The sequence below is a fragment of the Mobula birostris genome, chromosome 8 (assembly GCF_030028105.1).
Source record: "Mobula birostris isolate sMobBir1 chromosome 8, sMobBir1.hap1, whole genome shotgun sequence".
Lineage (NCBI taxonomy): Eukaryota > Metazoa > Chordata > Chondrichthyes > Myliobatiformes > Myliobatidae > Mobula > Mobula birostris.
The window spans coordinates 104043213-104067904 of NC_092377.1; the positions used below are offsets into that span (position 1 = coordinate 104043213).

Genomic DNA, 24692 nt, shown 5'->3' on the forward strand with positions numbered 1-24692 from the left:
CCCCATACATCCTTAACTTCTTTCCTACCTCAACTCTTTTCCTGGTAAAAAATACAGTTTGTGTTTTATCTACTGAAAATCTACATCCCCAATCATAACCCCACTCCACCACTTCATCAATTGCTTCTTGTAGTTTCCTGATTATATGGTCCATGTTCCTGCCTCTTTTCCACAAGGCCCCATCATCCGCAAACAGTGACCTACCTATATCCACTGGTACCTTTGTGAAGACATCATTGATCATAATCATGAAAAGTAACGGGCTAATCACACTACCTTGAGGTGTGCCATTTTCCACTATGTACTGTTTTGATAATTCTGATCCAATCCAAACTTGAATTTTTCTACCAAACAAAAAATCTTTAATCCAATTAAAAACTCTCCCACCAACCCCCATCTTGTGCAGTTTAATTAATAATCCTTCCTTCCACATCATATCATAGGCTTTTTCAATGTCAAAGAACACTGCCACTACTGACTCTCTATTTGCCTGGGCCTTCCTTATTTCAGTCTCTAACATAATCACTGAGTCCATGGAATTCCTTCCCTTTCTAAATCATTCTGATAACTTGCCAGCATTCCCCTTTTCTCAAGCTCATACGATAACCTTTCTGTTATCATCCTTTCCATTATCTTACATATACTTGATGTTAATGCAATTGGTCTGTAGCTAGTGGGTTTTGACAGATCCTTGCCAGGCTTCCTTATTGGAATTACTACTGCTTCTTTCCATGCACTTGGTAATCTTCCCTCCTCCCACACTCTGTTATAAAAATGCAGCAACTTCAAGAGCACTCCTTCTCCTAGATTTTTTAGCATCACAGAGCAAATCAGATCTTTCCCTGGGGAGGTTGGTCTCGATCTCTTTATTGCTCTCACCATTTCTGCTGATGTAAATGGATCATCAATTATATCATCTGTTCCTTCCCTCCTGTTTAACACACCTGGGTGTTGGCTCATTATTCTTTCCCTTCTCCTTCTCCTTTCTTCAGACAAATTTTCTGAACCGTGTATCAGTACAAATGGCTTGGCCATGATCTCAGCCTTATCCCTACATGAGGCCGGTCTCTGTCAGGATTTCTCATTTACCAATCAGAATAGGCGATTTACTGCCAATCAAGCGCCACTCTACATTGGGTCAGGAAGTACAGACGTCGGCGGGAAAAAAATGGTAATTTCCGGTAAAATGAAACTATCCGGGAATGGGAGGGAGTCCGCTCTGTACACAGATAAATGTAGATTATTTTAGGGGAGGAAAAGCGATTTAGACCAAGAGTCGAAGTCGCTTGTCTACGACAGACACTTTGAACGGAAATCTCCCGGCCTCACCCCAGCCGGTACTCAGCCCTTCCACAGACAATCTGAGTGGCTCTGAAAAGAGCCTTTGGGTTTTTAAATTGTCGCGTTTATCTCTTTACTTGGCCTTGGGGTTGGTGGACCCGCCGGTTTTCTTGGGCAACAACACGGCCTGGATATTGGGCAGCACCCCGCCCTGAGCGATGGTCACCCCTCCCAGCAGCTTGTTGAGCTCCTCGTCGTTGCGGACGGCCAGCTGCAGGTGTCTGGGGATGATGCGGGTCTTCTTGTTGTCCCGGGCTGCGTTACCAGCCAACTCGAGGATTTCAGCCGTCAGATACTCGAGCACAGCAGCCAGATAGACCGGGGCTCCGGCACCCACCCGCTCAGCATAGTTACCCTTTCTCAGGAGCCTGTGAACACGGCCCACCGGGAACTGCAGTCCGGCCCGGGACGAGCGAGACTTGGGCTTGCTCTTGGCCTTTCCGGTTTTCCCTCGTCCACTCATTTCAGCAAACTCCTTCGCAGAGAATGAGGAAATGTTTCCGCATTCACCAATTTTATAGCTTCTGGAGGATTGCGGAAGGACACTTACGATTGGTGGTGCAATGCTTTCTCCGATTGGTGATGTGGAATAACCCAATCAGTGAGCTGTCTGATTCTCCAATGATCAGACGGCACCAAAAGAAGCGCGAAAAATAACCGTCACTCCCCAAAAGGAAATGAAATTTGAAAAATATCAAACTATATTTATTATCAATGTATGTATACTATATATAGCCTTGAGATTTGTCTCCTTAGAGGCAGTCACAAAACAATGAAACATAATAGAACCCCTTAAAAAGACTGTAAATTAGAGGTAAGAGTGGAAGGGGAGCTATTTAACACTCTTCATAAACCTTTCAATCCTGCAGTCATTTTCGTGAACCTCCTTTGAACCCTCTCCAATTATCCGTTCGGAAGAGTGGAGTGACATTTGCAATTTCCATTCCTCTGGAACTGTGCTAGAATCCTTTGATTCTTGCAAGATCATCACTAGTGCCTCCATAATCCCTTCATCCATCTCGTTCAGAGCCCTGAGGTGTAGACCATCTGATCCAGGTGTCTTATCTACCTCCAGTCCATTCAGTTTCCTAAGCACATTCTCCCTACTAATGACATCTTCACTCATTTCTGCCTCCTGACGCTCTTGAACTTCCAGCATACTGCTTGTATCTTCCACAGTGAAGACTGCCGCAAAATCCCTATTCAGTTTGTCTGCCATTTCCAGCATTGTTTGGCAGCAGTCTCTCTTTTATAATTTACTACTTTCTTCTCTCCTTTATAATTTATTTATCTGAATAACCTTGTGCTATTCCCTTTAATATTATTGGCTAGCTCATCCTCCTATTCCATCTTTTCCTTTTCAATGGCTTTTTATTGCCTTATGCTGATTTTTAAAAGCTTTCCAATCCTTGAATTTATTTACTAATCTTTGCTTTATTATATGCCCGCTCTTTGGCTTTTATTTTGGCTTGACTTCTCTTGTCAGCCACAGTTACATCATCCTGCCTTTAGAACACATTGTCCTTGTGACGTATCCATCCTATACCTTTCAAGTTGCTCTAAGAAAAGCCAGCTGTTGCTGCTTTGCCGTCATCTCTGTCTTTGTCTGCTTCCAATCAATTTTGACTAACTCCTATCTCATGCCTCTGCAGTTTCCTTTACTCCACTGTAATAACGATACACTTTAGCTTCTCCTTCCCAAATTGAAGGGTGAATTCTATCATATTTTGATTACATCCCTTAGGGTTCCTTTACCTTAAGCTCTCTGATGAATTCCAATTTATTGCAATCCAAAACAGCTGATCCCCTAATGGGTGCTACCATGAGCTGCTCCAAAATCCCCTTTTTGAGATCCAGCACCAAACTGATTTTCCCAATCTACCTGCATATTGAAATTCCCCATGAGTATTGTAACATTCCCTTTTGACATGCATTTCTATTTTTTGCCTTGTAATCTGCACGCCACATCTTTGCTACTGTTCAGAGGTCAGTATATAATTCCCACTAGGGTCTTTTTGCCCTAGGTCAGGACTGGAATGAAAGATTAGAAGTCAAAGTAAGAAGGTGGGGGAGTGGAGGAAGAAGCACAAGGTGGTATGTGATAGATGAAACCTGGATTCAGTGACACCCACATCATACATGACAATCTGTAACTGTGCTATAAGTTTATCTACCTTAATCCGTATACTATGTGCATTCAAATATAACACCTTCAGTCCTGTATTCATCACCCTTGTTGATTTTTTCATCCTTTTACATTGCAATTCATCCTGTTGACTGGAATTTTACCCTATCATCAGCCTCTCCTTGCTAGCATCCTCCGTTTGTGAACCAACAACCCCATCTTCAGCCTTATCACTCCAGTTCCCACCAATCTGTGAAATTAGTTTAAGTCCTCCCAAACACCTCTATCTAACCTGCCCACAAGGATATTGGTCCTCTTCAGGTTCATGTCTAAGCCATTCCTATTGTACAGGTCATACTTGCCCAGGAGAGATCCCAATGATACAGAAAACTGAACTCCTGCCCCCTGCACCAGTTCCTCAGCCACACATTCATCTGCAAAGGTGAAAAGACAAGGAGGAGAGAATCTGAAGATACTGGAAATCCAAAACAACACACACACACAGTGCTGGAGGAACTCAACAGGCCAGGCAGTATCTATGGAAAAGAGTACACAGTCGACTTTTTGGCCGAGACCCTTCATCAAGACTGGAAAGAAAGATGAGAAGTCAGGGCAAGAAGGTGGAGGTGGTGGAGGAAGAAATACAGGGTGATAGGTAATAGGTCAAACTGGGAGAGTTGGGGGGGGGGGGGTTGAGGTAAAGAGCTGGGAATTGGTGAAATTGAGAAATTCAGGGCCAGGAAACTTGAAGTCATTCAAAGGATCAGGAGCATGTGAAGTGTCATGGATGTAGGTAGGAAGGGACTGAACTGGGGGATAAAATGGAGTCCAGGTATGCAGATATACTGTATGTTTGGTGGAGCAGGAACAAGTTTAAACAATGGGTTTACCTGTACAGGCAGGTTCATGTATCTTGAGTAAGAGGGAGAAACAGGAGGAGTGAGGCAAGGGGACCATGAGATTGGTGGCAATGGATGTGAGAACTCCAAAGTTAATAAGGTCAGTGATGGTGGGGAGGCAGTGGCCTGGTTCCCCTTAGAGGGGTTCTGTTCCAGAGGTAAGTAAGAGGAAGTGACTGTGAGTTGTCTCCTGGCCTCAGCAAGCTAGGGGTCAGTCTGCCTGACCACTACAGTACCCCACTTACCTGCGGATTTGATGGAGAGGCTACTAATAGTTTGGAGAGCAGAGTTTTTGGAAGGAGTGAGTTTAGAATTGAAGGGAAGAGTGTTAAACTCGAGATGGGTGATGTCTCATTGACAGTTAGCAATTAAAAGATCCAGAGCAGGTAGAAGACCAGAGTGGGTTGTCCAGGAAGAAGACAGGAGAATGGGTTATTGGTGTGAGCTGGTGAGTCCTTGCCAAAGAACTAGGCATGGAGACTTGCCTACTGTGAAAATGAGATGATCAGGGCCAGGGCCCTTGAAGTAATTAAAACGATCAGGAGTGTGTGAAGTGTCACGGATCTTTACTTCATCCCCTCCCCCTCTCCCTATGCTGCATGAAAGAAAAAAAACAAAATCCTTCCATGGGCTTTAGTTCTTGAGAAAGTCACCTTTGTTCTACCTCCTCGTGTTCTGGGCCTTTCTACCCGTAAGAACATGTTTTGTACCATTCTCTCTGGGCACATAATGATATCAAACACCTTTGTCCTGTGTAACAAATGACCTGTAGCTTTCACATCACTATAGTGCCTCACTCCAATGAGAATGACTGTTTCCCTCCCCTTTATATTGATTGGCATTGCTGTCGATGAGTTTACCACTGTCGATCACCTGTTGCGGGGGGCAGGGATCAGAGTAATTAGAAAATCTCCAGGATTGGCCATGAAATATCATGGGCTCTTTGTATCACTGTGGGACATGATCAGAACTTGAAATAATACTGATGGAGAGAGACAAATTGAGCCATGCCACAGATTGAGGACAGGCAGAAATGGTCCGTTCTTATACAGAGAGGAAGACTGTCCAAAAATTTGCTGATCAGTCCAGATTCCTGATCCATGCCCAGTAAGAAGATGAGTTGTTCCTCCGACTTGTGTTGAATCTCATCAAAACAGTGTGATGTCAGAGCTCAACATGGAGACTAAAATGATCTCATCTGAAATGCTGTCCTTCACTCACTGATGTCTTTTGTAAATCTTCTTACAGGTTTGAAACAGAAAAATATTTGTGTACAGGAATCACAATCAAAACAACACATCAGGTTTCCATCCTCTTTTGAGATATTTAATGATTGACCAGATTTAAAAAAAAATATATTCACTGTTGATCCTTGGAATCGAAGCTGTATCTCATCCCAGCTGGAAACGTACTTTGTGTCCGAAATGATGTTTTCTGCTGTAACTCAGTGAAATCCACTGGAACCGGGTGCTGAGAACACACCGGCATTAGAGAGAAGCTCTTCAACTGCATTGATTGTGCGAGGGATTCACTATATCTGACATCAGACTTGATACATTGCCAGAGAATTGATAGCAGACAGATATCATTCACCTGCTCTCAGTCTTGGAAGGGATTCACTCACTCAGCCATCCCACAGACACACCAGTGAGTTCACAGTGGGAAGAGGCTGTTCACTTCCTCAGGCTGTGGAACAGGATTCATTCACTCATTCAACATACAGACACACTCGTGATTTCACACTGGGGAGAGGCCATTCATCTGCTCAGACTCTGTGAAGGGATTCACTCAGTCATCTGACCTAAAGGCACACCGGTCAGTTCATACTGGGGAGATGCCGTTCACCTGTTCAGGGATTTCCTCAGTCATTTCAACTGAGGGTACATCAGCGAGTTCACTTGAGAAGAAGCTGTTAACCTGCTCTGTGTGTGAGAAGGGAGTCACTCAGTCGTACAATCTACGGAGACAATGGGAAGAGGTCATTCACCTGCTCAGACTGGGAAGAAATTCACTTGGTCATCCCGTCTACAGAAACACCAGTCAGTTCACACTGGGGAGAGGCCGTTCATCTGCTCAGACTATGAGAAGGGATTCACTCAGTCATGTGAACTGATGGTACATCAGCGAGTTCACTCTGGAGAGTGGCCGTTCACCCGCTCAGACTGTGGGAAGAGATTTGCTTGGTCTTTTGAACTATTGGTACACGAGCAAGTGCACATGGGAGAAATGCTGTTCACCTGCTCTGCGTTTGAGAAGGGATTCACTCAGTCATTGCAACTGAGGGTACAGTCGCAAGTTCACACCTGCCCTGTGTGACCAAAAAGGTTTGCTCGGGCATCCCACCTGCTGACGAATCACCAAAATCACACAGGGAGACAGTTTAAATTGTATTGAACTTTTAACTATTACGTTTGGTGAATCCAGTTGCAAGTTGAAGAGTGACTGTTGGTGTCAGATTCTGCTGTTCATCACACCTGGAACTGAACCCTGATCACTTGGCACGGGAGGGAGTTTGTTCTGATGACATTAACCTTTAATTGGACCGGAGTTAAATATTGTGGATCTGTCAGAGATAAATGAGTCCCATTTTAAATTTTGATTCTTGCCCCTTGTTGACTCTGCAGTGCACACAATGTACAGTAGGGAGGCCATTCCACCCCTCTGGTGCCTGCCAGTGTTTCTGTTCCATCTCCTCCCATCACCCTGTAGCAATGTTCTTTTTTCCTCTGTTCCTTCAGCTTCCCCTGAAATCCATCCCTGCTGCTGCCCCTGTGGAGACGGGTTCTGAATGGTCACCACTCTGGATGAAGAAGTGACGTCACTGATCAACTGGTCTCTGACAACTTGCACTCATTCTTCCTTTAAACTTGATTTCCTTGTGCCCAAGGGCAACAGTCCAGCCCCTGTCACCGATCTGCTCTGAAACTTCACTCAGAATTGTCAATTTTATATGAATATTGACCAATTGAAATCTGTGCAGCTTCTAACACCTTATTTGCATATATAAATTACCAATCATTATACAATCTTACAGGTAGTAATAACCAACAAAACTACATATTATTTACTCTTTTTAAAATTTTAACCTGCTCAGAAGTGGCCAATTATATTTTAGTTTTAAGTTAATTATTGTCCAATGGAAATTGTGTGCTTCTTGTCCTTCATAACGTCTTGGTCTGTTCAGGTCCCTGGTGTCCAAACCGTACAAAGAGAAGCTACTCTTCCAAGGACCTTGCTCTGTACAGCTGCAGACTATCTTAACCCTCACCTTGCCACAGTATGGTCCAAAAGTTACTACATCACAGAAATAAATTAACAAATAAATAAATAAATAAATAATGTGAAATAGGAATAGGGAGAGAGTGTTCATGGTAGAGTTGGTAGTAAGGAAAGGAAATCCAATATACATTGACTGGTTGTATCATGGCCTTGTATGGAAACATCAGTGCCCTTGTGCGGTAAAACCTACAAATAGTATTGCATATGAACCATTCCATATTAGGTAAAGCACTCCCCACCCTCATATAGCTCATCTATACGGAGTGTTGTTGCAGGAAAGCAGTATCTGTCATCGAGGGTATGAACTTTTCTCATTGTTGCCATCAGGAAGAAGGTACAGGAGCCTCAGAACTGCACCACCAGGTTCAGGAACAGTAATTACCCCTCATTAACATTCCTACTAATTTCCCCTTACAGCTGCGCGGACTAACCATTGCCCTGAGTAGTGTCAAGCACCATTTTGCTATGTCCCATAAGAACCAACAAATAAACCAGTGGATCAATCATAAGCTCATTTATTTTAATTGCAGCAAGGGAAGACCATCACCGCACAAATACTGGTGATAACCTCCAAAAAACAGGCAGCATTGTCACTCCTTTATACACAAGATCGGCTACCAACACCTCATTTCAAGGAAAGGGTGCGTTCTATCCTTCTGCTTAATCAGTGTACTTGGCATTCTTCCAATAACACATCTGCTGGTCTGCAGTTTGTCAAGGACTCTGGTTCCATCAGCATAATGTTGTATAAACACTATTAGGAAAGCACCTTGGTACAATGCAGGTTTGATTTCATTACAGACAAAAATACCATTTTGTAACTACACGTACATCTCCACAGCAGGAAATTATTACACAGTCTGAAAACTGCACAGCACTTCATTTTTTTTTGTAATACTATGAATATTTGGAATGAAAGCTGAAAATTTACATTTTTGATTTTATTTATTAATTGAGAGGTACAGTATAATGGAAACAGTACAACAAAACCTTTCTCTTGTCTGTCTTTATTCCAGGTGTGTGGCAACAAATGCTGTGTGCACAGGAGTACTGCAGTTACTGTGTGGCCATGCACCCTCACAGCCAGGTGGGAATAGTACCTTCAACTATCAGGTTCTTGAACTAGAGGGGACAACTTCACTTGCCTCAGCACTAAACTGTTCACACAATCTATGGAGCCACTTTCAAAGACTTTTCATCTCATGTTGTCAATATTTATTGCCCATTTATTATAATTACTTTTCTCTTTTTGTATTTGCACAGTTGGTCCATCCTGTTGGGTGCAGTCTTTCATTGATTCTATTCTGTTTCTTGTATTTACTGTGACTGTCCACAAGAAAACTCAGGGTTGTATATGGTAACATACAATCACTTTGATAATAAATTTACCACTTAGGAGGGACATAGCATCCCAACTCTTGTACTCAATGACAATCACTTTCTTTGCCACTTTCTCCACCCACATCAGCACTTTAAGGAAATCTATCTGCAGGTCCAAAAATTTTGTAACACTTTCCATGACCCTATCAGTATCTGTCCTGGTTGAACTGATCAAAAGGCAATAGTTCACATTTGTCTGATTAAAATTCCAGCTGGCATGTCTTTGCTTCTATTCTCAGGCACTCCATTAATACATACGACAAACAGCAGAAGAGCCAATATGCACACCACTGATCACAGCTACCAATATAAAACAGATAGATGTGCGGATATGAAAGGGAAAATGGAGGAGAGCAACGCTGTGAGAGTTTGTCAGGATGGGAGGACGTTACAGCGAGAGTGAGAACCAAGGATGAGAATGGGAAACCTGAGTCACGGAGGCAGTGAACTGTTCCCGGGTCAGCAGGCAGCGAGAGAAGAGGCTGATGCCTACAGTGGAGCAGTCAAGCCTCTCACCTCTTCATACTAACCCTCTGTCCAGCAGTTCTATCTACTTATGCTATGGGGAAAGCACTCTGCAACCTACCCCTCATAATTTTCTGTATCTAAATCATCTCTCTTAAGTGGAGGGCTACAGGGATTGGTGATAGCTCCATTGTAGGTTATCATGATATCAACAAACTGGATGATAATGTGGTGAACTGGATCAGTAAACTTGCAGATGACATCAAGATCAGGGATGTAGTGGACAGTGAGGACGGTAGAAGCTTGCAGCATGATCTGGGAATACAGACCCATAGTTCCTTGAAAGTGGTGTCACAGGTAGATAAAACCATAATGAGAGCTCTGACCTTCGTAAGTCAAAATACTGAATGCAGTACAGGAGTTGGGATGATACGTTGAAGTTGTATAACACATTGATGAGGCCAAATTTGGAGTATTGTGTGCAGTTCTGGTCACCTACCTACAGTTAATCACCTGTCCCAGAGAAAGCATGAAACTGTAACATTTCCAAAACTTCAAACAATCAGGCGAAGTGGACAGGGTTTTGTGAAAGTGATTCCACGTTTCACAATTACATTCGAATCTTTGAAGTGAGAACACAAGCTGCGGATAAAGGAAACGGTGGTTGTCCTGAACTACAATGTCCATTTGATAAGCTGCTCCTTCACAGGGAGTCAGGAAAATGGAAGCTCACCGTGAATACTGAACCTACTGGTGACATAAAGAGAACTGGGAACGCAAGTTGTGAAGATGGGGTAAGGAGGCAATAGAGAGATTTTGGGAGGAAGTGAGATTGTACATTTTTTTGCGGGAAAATATGCAATAAAGCACATTCTCTAAATGTTGAAAGATGGCAGAGTATTATCTGATGAAGAGGTTCCTGCCTGAAATGTTAACTCTGTTTCTCTGACCAGGGTTGCTGCCTGAGCTGTGTTTTACTTGAATCTCAGAATTCTGGTCTGCGTGTTTATTTTTTTCCCCCGGAATATCATCGGTTAATTCTCGGAGCATTGAGCACACATTTCAAGAGGTTTGCGTCAGTTATCCGGGGCGTGAGGTGGTAATGTCACTGACCAACCTTCGATATCGGATCTGTGCATCTGTAGGTTTATCCGGAGCGCTGCGTTTCTGTTCCGTTTTGGCTAAACCGTTGGAAATTGGCGGTTATGGATGATGAAAATGAGAGGCCGCCCCCTACTCTGTCTGTCAATGACTGTCTCCACCCCCCCCCCCCCGTCTCTGTCTCCTCGCTTTCCCATCTCTTTCACCGCCTTAACTCTTTAATGTGCAATTAAATTTCAAAGAAACCGGTAAATGAGCCCGGTAATTATTAGAACCGTTCTGAACACAATTTGGGCGCTATCGGGTCACGAAGAGCGCGGTTGTTACATTAACGGTCCGGAGATTCGACTCCCATTCTCTTATAGTGAGCGCAATAACCCAATCAGAGAGCAAGAAAAGCGCCGGAAGTACCCCAGTTCCCCGGTGGCCTGAAATTTGAAAAGCCCGCCGAAAATGAACCCTTGTCTCCAAAAATATTCATTGACTCATTAATTCGATTAAGATTTATTTCACAGTAAAAGCCCAACGTTAATTTAACTCACTATATTCAATGTTTCTGGACATTTAGTTTCCAAAAGTCAATCCAGTTTATATTCGCGGTCGCCGGTGTATAAACGTCATCAGGTTTTGCACTGGTCATTTTAAACCGCGGTCTAAGGCGAGTTTGCAACGTGTAAAAAAAATGAAAGAACGGGGATTCCAGTGACTGCAGACGGTTGTGTCCACGGGAACCGATCATGCACTCGACTGGAAATGATTGGAAAACTGCATTTATTAAAGTTCATTCCCCATAAAAATCACACATGCCTGGAAACCTTAGCCACAATAACCGACTGTACACGGCAAGAGGCACCCTGACGGCGAGGGAGAAGTTTATCTCTGGTGTTCGCGCTGCCATTAACCCAACGGCACAGAACTGCTGATTCTCAATGTTGGTGGGTCCAGCCGTGTTGGAGTCTGTAATAAACCGGGATGAATTATTGAACAATATTACACAAAACCCACAGGGGAAGGTCAGAGGGAATCGGCGTGTCGTAAACACAAAAGGTGAGTGAATAGGAAATGACAGCCCTTTCCACTGCTGAGTTAGTGGCTCTTAAAAGAGCCTTTTGTTGTGCTTGGTGCCGAGGCCGGATTCAGGCGCGCTCCCCACGGATGCGGCGGGCCAGCTGGATGTCTTTGGGCATAATGGTGACTCGCTTGGCGTGGATGGCGCACAGGTTGGTGTCCTCAAAGAGCCCCACCAGGTAAGCTTCACTGGCCTCCTGCAGGGCCATGACGGCCGAGCTCTGGAAGCGCAGGTCGGTCTTGAAGTCCTGAGCGATTTCCCGCACCAGGCGTTGGAAGGGCAGTTTGCGGATGAGCAGCTCGGTGGATTTCTGGTAGCGCCGGATCTCCCTCAGAGCCACGGTGCCGGGCCGGTAGCGATGGGGCTTCTTCACTCCGCCCGTGGCTGGAGCGCTTTTCCGCGCCGCTTTGGTGGCCAGCTGTTTGCGGGGAGCTTTCCCTCCGGTCGATTTGCGCGCTGTTTGCTTGGTCCGGGCCATTCTCTTTTAACAGTCCGAGTAATCTGAATTACCGAGATTATAATGTCGAAACTGCATTCGCGACTGGCTTTTAAAGGGTTGAGAAAGTGCCGCCCATTTCCCTCTGATTGGTTGTAAGGGAAATATCCAATACAGGGTTTCAGCGCTGCGATTGGCTGTCTTTTCCTTCATCGGTTTGAAGATCGTGGTGGGGAATAGTATCTGTGACCAAATATGGAAACTGGTGACTAGGGTCAGAATTCAGCAATCAGGCTGCAGTGGGTCAGAATTCAACAATCAGGCTGCAGTTCATTTTCAAATTGCCCGCCAATTTCAAGAGCAACCAGGTTTCTTAAAATAAATAGAATGAATCATTAATTATCAGATTTCACCTTCATTTAAATCACAAACGAGAGAAAATCTGCAGGTGCAGGAAATTCAAGTAACACACACATACTAAATGCAGGGCCATGACGGCCGAGCTACGAAAAAGAGTAGAATCGTCGTTTCGGGCCTGGAAAAATGTTGTGGAGCAAGAAAGTGGGAGAGGGGAGGAAGAACTACGGGGGCGGAGGAGGGGGCGTGAAACCTGGAGGGGCGAAATAGAGAGCTGGGAAGTTGATTGGTTACAGAGATACAGGGCTGGAGAAGGGTGGCGGGGTGCGGGGGTCTGATAGAAGGAGAAAAGGCCGTGGAAGAAGCGAAGGGGTAGGAGAACCAGATCGAGGTGATGGGCAGATACGGAGATAAAGTGAGAGAGGGAAATTGGAATGGGGAATGATGAAAAGGGCCGGGAAGTTTGAGGAATCGATATTCATGCCGTCAGGTTGGAGGCTACCCAGAGGGAATGTAAGGTGTTGCTCCTCCAACCTGACTGTGGATTTATCGCGACAGATTAATTCATTTATTTAAATCATCGATTTAGCTGAATCTGAATTTTTGCATATTTACTGCATAGCTTCTCGAGGTGAGTGAATTCAGTCCAGCAGGAAACGAAAGGACAGGCAGAGAATTAAGGTCGACTTTATTTTACTAAATGATTTGGGTGGGGGTGGAACAGAACGGCAAAAGGTTTTCAAAGGGATCACAGGAATCTGCACTGAACTGAAATACTGCTCAATATGTCTGCAAAAACATTCATTACAATCACATGATTAAATTCTTTTTCTGCTCTCGCTCCTAGTCCGCTGCTCAAGGCCAAATCGACTGCCACTGTCTCCTTGTACGCACACCGCTCTGACGGGCCCGAGAGGGAATCAGAGAGACAGCATCAGATTAGAGCAGAGGCCTCTCATCTTTCAGCTCGCTCGGGATTTTACTACAAATGCCAATTCCTAGTTCTTTCCTGGGAGGTATGGGGGGCTCTTATAAGAGCCGTTGGTTTCAGGACTTTACAAGTTGCATTTTTTTTTACTTTTTGGTCGCCGTCTTCCTGGATTTCACCTTCGGCTTGGATTTTCCAGAATCCTTGGCTTGGCGCGATCTTCTTGGGACTCTTGGGCTTCTGCCCAGACTTCTTGGTTACTGATTTTTTATCTGCCGTTTTTTTAGCCGCTGGTTTCCTAACAGCTTGTCTTTTGGTGGAAGTTTTCTTGGTCGCCAGTTTCTTTGTCGCTGGTTTCTTAACTTTTTTCACGATTTTCGCGGCGCTGTCTTTTTTAGCGGCCTTCAAGGAACCGGAGGCACCCGCGCCCTTAGTGTGAACCAGCGAGCCACTTTTCAATTTCCTTTTAATAACCATCTTGATCTGACTTTTGAACTTTTCCACATTGACGCCGTTGGCGGCCGAACCCTTCTTGATCGCGACTACGGGCACCCCTCGGTGACTGCGGCAACCCTTCACAATCTCGTCTATCTGTTCGGCCAGCTGGCTTGGTCCGGGCGGCCGCCGCCTTTTTCTTGGGCGTCTTGGTCGTAGCGGCGGGAGCCACTTCAGCGACTGCGACTCTGGACAAACTCCCTCAAACTCAGGAGTCAAAAATGAAGCAAGCGGCGGTTCAAGGCAATTGTTAGAACCGTTCTGAACACAATTTGGGTGCTATCGGGTCACGAAGAGCTCGGTTGTTACATTAACAGACCGGAGATCAGACTCCCATTCTCTTATAGTGAGCGGAATAACCCAATCAGAGAGCAGCAAGAGAAGCGCCGGAAGTACCCCAGTTCCCCGGAATCTCTTCTGGGGTAGGCATGACCTGTTCAAAACTGCTAGGTCACACCTGAACCTGAGGGGGACCATTATCCTTGTGGGCAGGTTTGCTGTATCTGGGGGAGTGGGGGTGTTAGCTTATTCAGCAGCAAGGTGGGAAGCTGAGTGATAGGACTGAGAAGGATGCAGCAGTTGGTATACAAGTGAGACTGAGGAAGGACAGGCAAAATTGAGGAGGTAGGGCAAAATTGAAAAGGGTGTTGGATGCAGGACTGAAGGTATTACATTTGATCGCACACGGTATATACAACAAGGCAGATGACCTTGTAGTTACAGATTAGTAGTTATGACGTCATGGCCATAGCTGATTCGTGGCTGAAAGAAGATTATAGTTGGGAGTTTAACATCCAAGGATAAACATTGTATTGAAAGGAGAGGCAGTAGGCAGAGGGGATGGGAAATGTAGAAGCCTTGATGGGAGAGTTAAGAAACCACACCGGTAAAAAGACCCTGATGGGAGTTAAATATGTACAAGCATCTGTACAGTAGCCAGGATGTGGGCAGGATATTACGAATGAGATGAAAAGGCATGTAAAAAGCGTAAGGTTACAATTGTCATGGGGGATTTCAAATATGCAGGTAGATTGGGAAATTAGGTGGTCCTGGATCCCAAGAGAGGGAATTCAAGAGTGCCAGTGGGCAGAGGTGAGTATAATTGCTATTACTAAAGTGAGGTGCTAGGAAAGCTGAAAGATCTGAAGGTAGATTAAGTCCCCTGGATCAGATGGACTACATCTCAAGGTTCTGAAAGAAATAGCTGAAAAGATTGTGGAGACATTAGTAATGATCTTTATGATTCACTAGATCCTGAAATGGTTCTGGAGGACCGGAACATTTGAAGTATCACTCCACTCTTTTAAAAGGGCAGGAGGCAGAAGAAAGGAAATTATAGGCTAGTTAGCCTGATTTCAGTGGTTGGAAAGACGTTGGGAGTCCATTATGAAGGATGAAGTTTCGGAGTACTTGGAGGCACGTGATGTTAGCAGAGTTTCCTTAAGGGAAAATGTTGCCTGACAAATCTGTTCGAATTCTTTGAGGAAATAACAATCAGGATCAAGAAAGATGAGTTAGTGGGTGTTGTTTACTGGATTTTCAGAAGACCTTTGACAAGATGCTGCACATAAGGCTACTTAACAAGATAAGAGCCTGTGGTGTAACAGGAAACACACTAGCATGGAAAGAAGATTAGCTGACTGACAGGAGGCAAAGAGTAGGAATAAAGGGGACCTTTTCCAGTTGAGAGCCGGTGACTCATACTGTTCCGCAGGAGTTGGTGTTGGGCCTGCTTCATTTCACATGATCTCTCAATGTTTTTGTTGACATAATTGATGCCTTTGTAGGCACTTTGGTGGATAGTACAAAGATAAGTGGAGGGGCAGGAAGTATTGAGGTGGCTGGGAGTCTGCAGGAGGACTCAGACTGATTAGGAGATTGGGGAAAGAAGTGGCAGATGCATTCCATTGCAAGGACGTGTGTGGTCAAGCAGTTTTCATATACTATTTTCTATATGGGGAGAAAATTTAAAAATCTGAGATGCAATGGGACTAGAGAGTCTTTGTGCAGGTCAAATGGCCTATTTCTTCTCCTATGTGTTATGGTCCTGGATGTACTTCAAAAATTCCACCTCTAATCCTTTCACACAGAGGTGTTCTGGTTAATTTTGGGAGAGTTGAAATGCTTGACTGGTGTAACTCTATTCCCTTTACACATCTGTGTGATTACCAACATACCTGCTCCTCAATCTCCCAGCAGCTGCTGGGAGTCGAACAGTATAAATTCAGCAATGCATAAGATATTTTATTTATTCCTAAACTCCACTCACACAGCATCGTGTGAAGAACCTTCTGAAATGTTCTTCCTCATTACTGCAGAAACTGCCTCCTTGATCAATAATGCAACATTCCTCCCTCCCCCTCTTTTACATCCCTCCCTGTCACATGTGAACCTTCTACACCTGGAGTGGGGAGTCTCCAGTCCTGCCCAGTTTTCACTTACAGTGTCAGAGTTGCACAGGACAGAAACTGGCCCTTTGGCCCGTCTCATCCATTCTGACCAAGATGTCTACCTGTGTGAGTCCCATTTGTCAGTCTTTGGCCCATTCCCTCTAAATCTCTCCTATCCATGTACCTGTACAAAAACCCGTTAAACATCGTAACTGTACTCTCCCCTGCAGCTTCCTCCAGCTGCTCGTACCATATACCCACCACCCTCTGTGTGGAAAATATTGTTCCTCGGGTCCCTTTTGAGTCTTTTCCCTTTGACATGATGACCTCCAGTTTTAGACTCCCCTAAACCTTCTGCCCCATTCCAGCTTAACGACGTTCTTCCAATAAGCAGCTGACCAGAACTGCACACAATACATTGTGGTCTCACCACTAACTTGTACATGAAGTCCCAACTTCTGTACTACAAGCCACACTGATTAAGGCTGTGTGGCAAATGCCTTCCTCGGCACCCTGTCTACACTTTTAGAGAACTATGTACTTGTACTTCTTGGTCTCTCTGTTCTCCAAACTCTCGAGGACCCTACTCAATGTCACAGATACACCGGTGTGTGCCCCCAGCTAAAAGAGTTTTCTGTCACTGTCGCTGACCCAGAACAGAGAACAGTACAGCACAGGACGAGGCCCTTCTTCCCACAGTGCCAAATGAAACTGAATCTCTTCTGCCTGCAGGTGATTCATTTCCTGTCTAAAAGCCTTTGAACTGTCACTATCCGCCACTCCCCATGGCAGACCATACCAGGCCCCCACCACTGTAAATAAAACTGAACTTTGACTTGCCCTGCACACACATTTAAATTCTCACTCTGTCACTTTAAAGCCATGCTTTCTTTATTTGACATTTCCACCCTGGGAAAAAGATTCAGACTCTATCTTATCCACACCTTTCATAGTTTTATAACCTTCTGTCAGGTCTCTACTCAGCCTCCTTCGGTCCAGGGAAAACAGCCCCAGCCATCCAATCTTTCCTTGTAACTCAAGGCCAACAGTCCAGGCCTTCTGAAAATCCAAACACATCACACACAGGTTCCCTTCTCACATCCAGAAAAACTCTGGCATGTTGGTCAAACACAAGCTGCCTTTCACCAAGCCAGCTGACAGTATCTCAAACCAGGTCACAGTTGGACATGATGGTGAAGAAATCTTTTGGCACACTGGCCTTCATCAGTCACTGCTCTGAGTGGAGAGGTTGGCATGTTGTGTTGCAGCTGTAAAAGATGTTGTTGGGGCCGCGTCAAAATATTCTTTTTAGTTTTGGTCACCCTGTTGCAGGAAAGTTGCTGGAAATACTGCAGGGGAGATTCACAAGGATGTTGCCAGGACATGAATGACTGAGTTATAAGAACATAAGAAATAAGAGCAGGAGTCGGCCATCTGGCCTGTCAAGCCTGGTCTGCTATTTAATAAGATTGTGGTTGATCTGACCATGGGGTCATCTCCACCTACCGGCCTTTTCCCCTTACCCTTTAATTCCCCTACTATTGGTTCTTCCCTCACCTCTGAAAAACGTAAGTCTGTCCTACATTTCCTTTGGGCTCCTATGCTCTAATCCAGGCAGAGTCCTGGTGAACCTTGTCAGATTCAAGTTTTATAGAGGTGCAGTGTGACTTCCTTCCTCTTGTATTCAGCACTCCTGCTAATGAAAGCAATGCAGTGTGTAATGAGACTGAGAGAGGACAGGATGATGGGGCAAAATTGCAGTCAGTGGGATGAGGTGAAGTATAACATGGGGACAAAATCAAAAAGTGTTATGAATACAGGACTGAAGGTGTTAGATTTGAATGCACACAATATATGGAATTTTAGATGATCTTTTGCACAGGGATTTGCCTTTATGATGTTGTGGGCATCATTGAGTCTTGGCTGAAAGAAGGTCATAATTGGGAGCTTAACGTCCAAGGATACACTTTGTATTGAAAGGGCAGACTGGTTGGGAGTGGGAGTGGGCTAGCTCTGTTGGTGAAAAATGAAATCAAATCCTTAAAAAGAGCTGACATAGGATTGGAAGATGTAAAATCCTTGTGCGCAGAGTTAAGAAAATGCAAGGGTAAAAATACCCTGAAGGAAATACCATAATAAGATTTATATACAGGCCTCCAAATGGTAGCCAGGATGTGGGATACAAATTTCTCCTAGTGAGCTTGAGCCCACTAGGAGGAAGGCAATTGTGTTATGTAATGAACCAGATATGATTAGCGAGCTTGAGGGAAGAGCTGGCTGAAGTTGACTGAAAGGCAACACCAGCAGGAATGACAGCAGAACAGCAGTGGCTGGAGATTTTGGGGGCAATTTGGAAGGTCCCTTTCTCACCTTATTGTATTACCTGTGCATTATCTCCCTCCGGTGCTCTTCCGCCTTTCCTTTCTTCCATGGTCTTCTACCCTCTCCTACAGATTCCCCCTTCTCCAGCTTTTTATTTCTTTCCCAGCTCTTTACTTCACTCATCCCCCTCTCCTGGTTTCACCTATCATCCACCACCTGTACTTCTTCCACACCTCCCCCAATTTCTTGATCTACCTTCTCATCTTTTTTTTTCCAGTCCTGCAGACTTTCCCGTCTTTGACACAACACCTCTTCAGATTTGTGCTCAATGCTCCGAAAATTGACTAATGATATCCTGGAAGAAGAACAGATGCGGAAACCAGAATTCTGTCATTCAAGATACAGCTCAGGCAGCAACTGTGGTCAGAGGAACAGAGTTAGCGTTTCAGGCTGAAACCTCTCCATCAGATAACATTCTGCAACATTTCAGCTCCGGCGAACGTGCTCCAAGCAAACCACCTCCCCCCACCCCACCGCCGGCCAGCCTCAAACTGATGTCGGAAAAACAGCCAATCGCAGCGCTGGGACTCTCTTACAACCAATTAGTGGGGGTTAGCCGGCCCTTGAACCCTTTAAAAGCCGGTTCCCACGGCTGCTCCGACATTCCAATCCCGGTACTGGAGACTATACTCGGACTACTGAAAGAGAATGGCCCGGACCAAGCAAACAGCGCGCAAATCGACCGGAGGGAAAGCTCCCCGCAAACAGCTGGCCACCAAAGCGGCGCGGAAAAGCGCTCCAGCCACGGGCGGAGTGAAGAAGCCCCATCGCTACCGGCCCGGCACCGTGGCTCTGAGGGAGATCCGGCGCTACCAGAAATCCACCGAGCTGCTCATCCGCAAACTGCCCTTCCAGCGCCTGGTGCGGGAAATCGCTCAGGACTTCAAGACCGACCTGCGCTTCCAGAGCTCGGCCGTCATGGCCCTGCAGGAGGCCAGTGAAGCTTACCTGGTGGGGCTCTTTGAGGACACCAACCTGTGCGCCATCCACGCCAAGCGAGTCACCATCATGCCCAAAGACATCCAGCTGGCCCGCCGCATCCGTGGGGAGCGCGCCTGAATCCGGCCTCGGCACCAAGCACAACAAAAGGCTCTTTTAAGAGCCACTAACTCAGCAGTGGAAAGAGCTGTCATTTCCTATTCACTCACCTTTTGTGTTATAGACACGCCGATTTCCTCTGACCTTCCCCTGTGGGTTTTGTGTTTTATTGTTCAATAATTCATCCCGGTTTGTTACAGAGTCCAACACGGCTGGACCCACCAACACTGAGAATCAGCAGTTCTGTGCCTTTGAGTTAACGGCAGCGTGAACACCAGAGATAAACATCCCTCGCCGTCAGGGTGTCTCTGTCCCCATACCCCTGCCGTATAATTGTTTTTTTTTTGGCCAGATTTCTAGGTGTTTGCGGTTGTTACTGTTACGGGGAATGAGCTTTAATAAATGTATTCCTGTCCCGTTTCTAGTGTAGTTCCGGTTCTTTCACACAACTTCTTTCACGTTGCAAACTCGCCTTGGAGCGTAGTTTGAGAGAGGCCTGTACAGAACCTGCTGACGTCTATACACCGGCCGACCGCCAGTGTAACCTGTGGTTCTGCTTTTGGAAGCTAAATCACCCGAAATATTCAAACTGGCGAGTTAAGTAACGTTTAGGCGGTTACTGGAAAATAAATATTGATTGAATGAATGAGTCAATGCACATTTTTTGCAGACAGCTGTTCAATAAATATGTTTTGTGCCTCAACATACAAAAATGCTGGAGGAACTCAGCAGGACAGGCAGCGTTCATTGGAAAAAAAAGTAGTCAACGTGTCAGACAGGAAGTTCTCTGCTTGTGTTTTTTTTCAAATCTCAGGCCATCCGGGGTGAGGTTCCGGCGCTTTTCTTGCCGCTCTCTGTTGGGGTTATTGTGCTCACAATAAGAGAATAGGAAAACTAATCTCCAGACCCTTAACGGTGCATTTCGTGACCCGATACCGCCCAGACTGCGTTCGGAGTTATTTAAATCTCGTGGTATAATTATCAATAATTACCTGACAACCTCATCCACCCATTTTAAATTTAATCGCATGAGTTAACATTTCAGGTCAATGGTATGGGACTTGCTCTCCCTGGTCACTGCACTCTCCGTGAGACGGTGGGCGGCTCTTAGAAGAGCCTTTGTTCTGTGTTTGGAAGAACGAAGAGTTCCTCAACCGCCGAAGCCATAGAGAGTGCGGCCCTGGCGTTTCAGAGCGTACACCACATCCATGGCAGTGACAGTCTTGCGCTTAGCGTGCTCGGTGTAGGTGACCGCATCCCGGATCACGTTCTCCAGGAAAACCTTCAGCACCCCACGGGTCTCCTCATAGATCAGACCCGAGATCCGCTTGACGCCGCCACGCCGAGCCAGACGGCGGATAGCTGGTTTGGTGATGCCCTGGATGTTGTCACGGAGCACTTTACGGTGCCGCTTGGCTCCGCCTTTGCCGAGTCCTTTGCCTCCTTTCCCTCTGCCAGACATAACGCCGCTTCACTCCAGTCGTTGTTCAATAACAAACTGTGTGCTGGTGTCACCTTTTATACACAGCGCCCCGACCTGTCCGAGAAACGCGTGGGGGGAGAGCGAGAACGAGAGAGGGGAGGAGACAAAGTGACGGACAGTGCAGAGATAGAGAGACAGACGGGGAGGGGTGGAGACAGTCAGTGACAGACAGCACAGGGCGGCCTCTCACCTCCAACTTCCAACGGTTTGGCCACAACGGAACAGAAGCCCAGCTCTCCGGGGAAAAAAAAACAGATGCACAGATCCGATATTGAAGGTCTGTCAGTAACATTACCACATAACGCCCTGGATAACTGACGCAAACCTCTTGAAATGTGTGCTCAATGCTCCGAAAATTAACCGATGATATTCTGGAAAAAAATAAAAGCGAAAACCAGAATTCTGAAATTGAAGTACAACACAGCTCAGGCAGCAACCCTGGTCAGAGAAACAGAGTTAACGTTTCAGGCAGGAACCTCTTCATCATATAACTTCTGCTATCTTTCAATATTTAAAGAATGTGCTTTATTGAATATTCTATGCACACTTTGAAAGGGAGAACACAACTACAGCTGAGAAGATCCCTGCTGTAGGGATGACCCTGTAATCTCCGTCTCAGAGGCCGATGTTAGGCTCTCTTTAAAGAGAGTGAACCCTAGCAAGGCAGTAGGTCCTGATGGAGAACCTGGTAAGGCTCTGAAAACCTGTGCCAACCAACTGGCGAGAGTATTCAAGGACATTTTCTACCTTTCACTGCTATGGGTGGAAGTTACCACTTGCTTCAAAAAGGCAACAATTACACCAGTGCCAAAGAAGAATACTGTGGACTGCCTTAACGACTATCGCCCCGTAGCACTCACATCTATAGTGATGAAATGCTTTGAGAGGTTGGTTATGACTTGACTAAACTCCTGCCTTAGCAAGGACCTGGAACCATTGCAACTTGCCTATCGCCACGATAGGTCAACAGCAGACACAATCTCAATGGCTCTTCACACAGTTTTAGACCACATAGGAAACACAAACACCTATGTCAGGATGCTGTTTATCGACTATAGCTCAGCATTTAATACCATCATTCCCACAATCCTGATTGAGAAGTTGCAGAACCTGGGCCTCTGTAATTTGATCCTCGACTTCCTAACCAGAAGACCACAGTCTGTGCGGATTAGTGATAACATATCCTCTTCGCTGACGATCAACACTCTCTGTATACACATGACTGTGTGGCTAGGCATAGCTCAGATACCATCTACAAATTTGCTGATGATACAACCATTGTTGGTATAATCTCAGGTGGTGACGAGAGGGCCTACAGGAGTGAGATATGCCAACTAGTGGAGTGGTGCCGCAGCAACAACCTGACACTCAATGTCAGTAAGACGAAAGAGCTGATTGTGGACTTCAGGGAGGGTAAGGTGAAAGAACACATAACAATCATCATAGAGATATCAGAAGTGGAGAGAGTGAGCAGCTTCAAGTTCCTCAGTGTCAAGATCTCTGAGGATCTAACCTGGTCCCAACATATCGATGTAGTCATAAGAAAGGCAAGTCAGAGGCTATACTTTATTAGGAGTTTGAAGTGATTTGGTATGTCAACAAATACACTCAAAAATTTCTCTAGTTGTACCGTGGAGAGCATTCTGACAGGCTGCAGCACTGTCTAGTATGAAGGGGCTACTGCACAGGACCAAGAGAATCTGCAGAAGGTTGTAAATCTAGTCAGCTCCATCCTGGGCACTAGCCTACAAAGTACCCAGGACACCTTTAGGGAGCAGTGTCTGTTATTAAATACCTCCAGCACCCAGGGCATGCCCTTTTCTCACTGTTACCCTGTTACCATCAGGAAGGAGATACAGAAGCCTGAAGGCACACAGTCAGTGATTCAGGAACAGTTCCTTCCCCTCTGCCATCCGATTCCTGAATGGACTTTGAAGCTTTGGACACTACCTCACTTTTTTTTTATATACAGTATTTCTATTTTTGCATATTTTAAATAATCTATTCAATATATGCAATTGATTTACTTGTTTATTATGTTTTATATTACTTATTATTACTTTTTCTCTCTCTCTGCTAGATTATGTATTGCATTGAACTGCTGCTGCTAAGTTAACAAATTTCACGACACATGCTGGTGATAATAAATCTGATTCTGATTTTCCTGCAAAAATGTAGGATCTCACTTCCTCCCACAAATTCTCTCTATTGCCTCCTTACCCGATCATCACAATTTACGTTCCCATCTCTCTTTATGTCACCAGTAAGTTGCAATATTCATGGTGAGCTTTCATTTTCTTGTACCCTGTGAAGGAGCAGCTTATCAAATGGATATCTTAGTTCAGGACAACCACTGTTTCCTTTATCCACAGCTTGTGTTCCCAGTTCAAAGATTGTTAAATGTGGAATCACTTTCACAAAATCCTGTCCACTTCGCCTGATTGTTTGAAGTTTTGGAAATGTGCATTTATTCTCTCTGTTGTTACAGCTTCAAGCATTCTCTGGAACAGGTGATTAACTGTAGACAGGTGACCAGAACTACACACAATACTCCAAATTTGGCCTCATCAATGTGTTATACAACTTCAACATAACATCTCAACTCCTGTACCCAATGTTTTGATTTATGAAGGCCAATGTGCCCAGAGCTCTCTTTACGACCCTACCTACCTGTGACCCCACTTTCAAGAAATAATGTGCCTGTAAACCAGATCACACTGCAAGCTACACCCACAATCTAGGTGTCATCTGCAAATGTGCTGATCCGCTTTACCACTTCATCATCCAGATCATTGATATAGATGACAAACAAAAATGGACCCAGCACCGAACCCTGCTTAAGAGGGGATATGATTTACATATGGAAAATCATGTGGTGCAGAGTTTGGGTAGGTTGCAGAGAGCTTTCCCTAGATCAGAAGTAGATAGATGTGCTGCATGGGGTTAGGGTGTTAGGTTGAGTGGGCAAGAGAGTGAGAGAGGATTTGAGAAGGCCGTGTAACCCAGAGTCCCTGGAGTACACTGCCAGAGAGAACAGTGGAAACAGAGTCATCGATGATATTTCAGAAATGTCTCCTCAAACACGTTAATTACCCAGATTAAATTGAACTTGCTTTTCCCTCACTTTCTAAATTCTGACCTGAAATGTTCACTCTCTTCGCTTCCTGAGCTGCTGAGGGTATCCAGCGTTCTCTGCTTTAATTTCAATTTCAATAATTGTCCTTTTGGTCCTGGTGCCAAATTCTGTATTTCTTACCCAACTGCAGTTCTGATCCTGAAATATCCTTGTGAAGCCCCTGTGGAAGTGTCTACGGGGGCTCCCTGACTGACAGTTCACTCTGCCCCAACTCCCAGTCTGTGTTCAGAATGTCACATGATATGAGGCCACTTCCTTGGGGCATTTGTGTGTTATATCACTGACATTGTTCCTGTGGCAATGGGATGGTGTCATCCATGTGGGAGGGGTGGGGGGGGGGGTTGGCTTAGGATGCGGGAGAGGTGAGATTATCCTTGGTGGGGCAAAA

At 45.2% G+C, this 24692-nt stretch overlaps 3 protein-coding genes across 3 annotated transcripts; 1 reads left to right on the plus strand and 2 right to left on the minus strand.

Annotated features, from left to right (window-relative positions):
• Positions 1 to 1323: 1323 nt before the first annotated feature.
• LOC140201566 (histone H2A) lies at positions 1324 to 1831 on the minus strand. Its single transcript, XM_072265853.1, has one exon. It carries the CDS (start codon positions 1802 to 1804, stop codon positions 1415 to 1417), a length of 390 nt encoding a protein of 129 aa, XP_072121954.1. The 5' UTR covers positions 1805 to 1831; the 3' UTR covers positions 1324 to 1414.
• Positions 1832 to 19295: 17464 nt separating this feature from the next.
• On the plus strand, positions 19296 to 19706 carry LOC140202034 (histone H3). Its single transcript, XM_072266895.1, has one exon. It carries the CDS (start codon positions 19296 to 19298, stop codon positions 19704 to 19706), a length of 411 nt encoding a protein of 136 aa, XP_072122996.1.
• Positions 19707 to 20835: 1129 nt separating this feature from the next.
• Positions 20836 to 21147, minus strand: LOC140202035 (histone H4). The gene has a single exon (XM_072266896.1). It carries the CDS (start codon positions 21145 to 21147, stop codon positions 20836 to 20838), a length of 312 nt encoding a protein of 103 aa, XP_072122997.1.
• Between the last annotated feature and the right edge of the window lie 3545 nt (positions 21148 to 24692).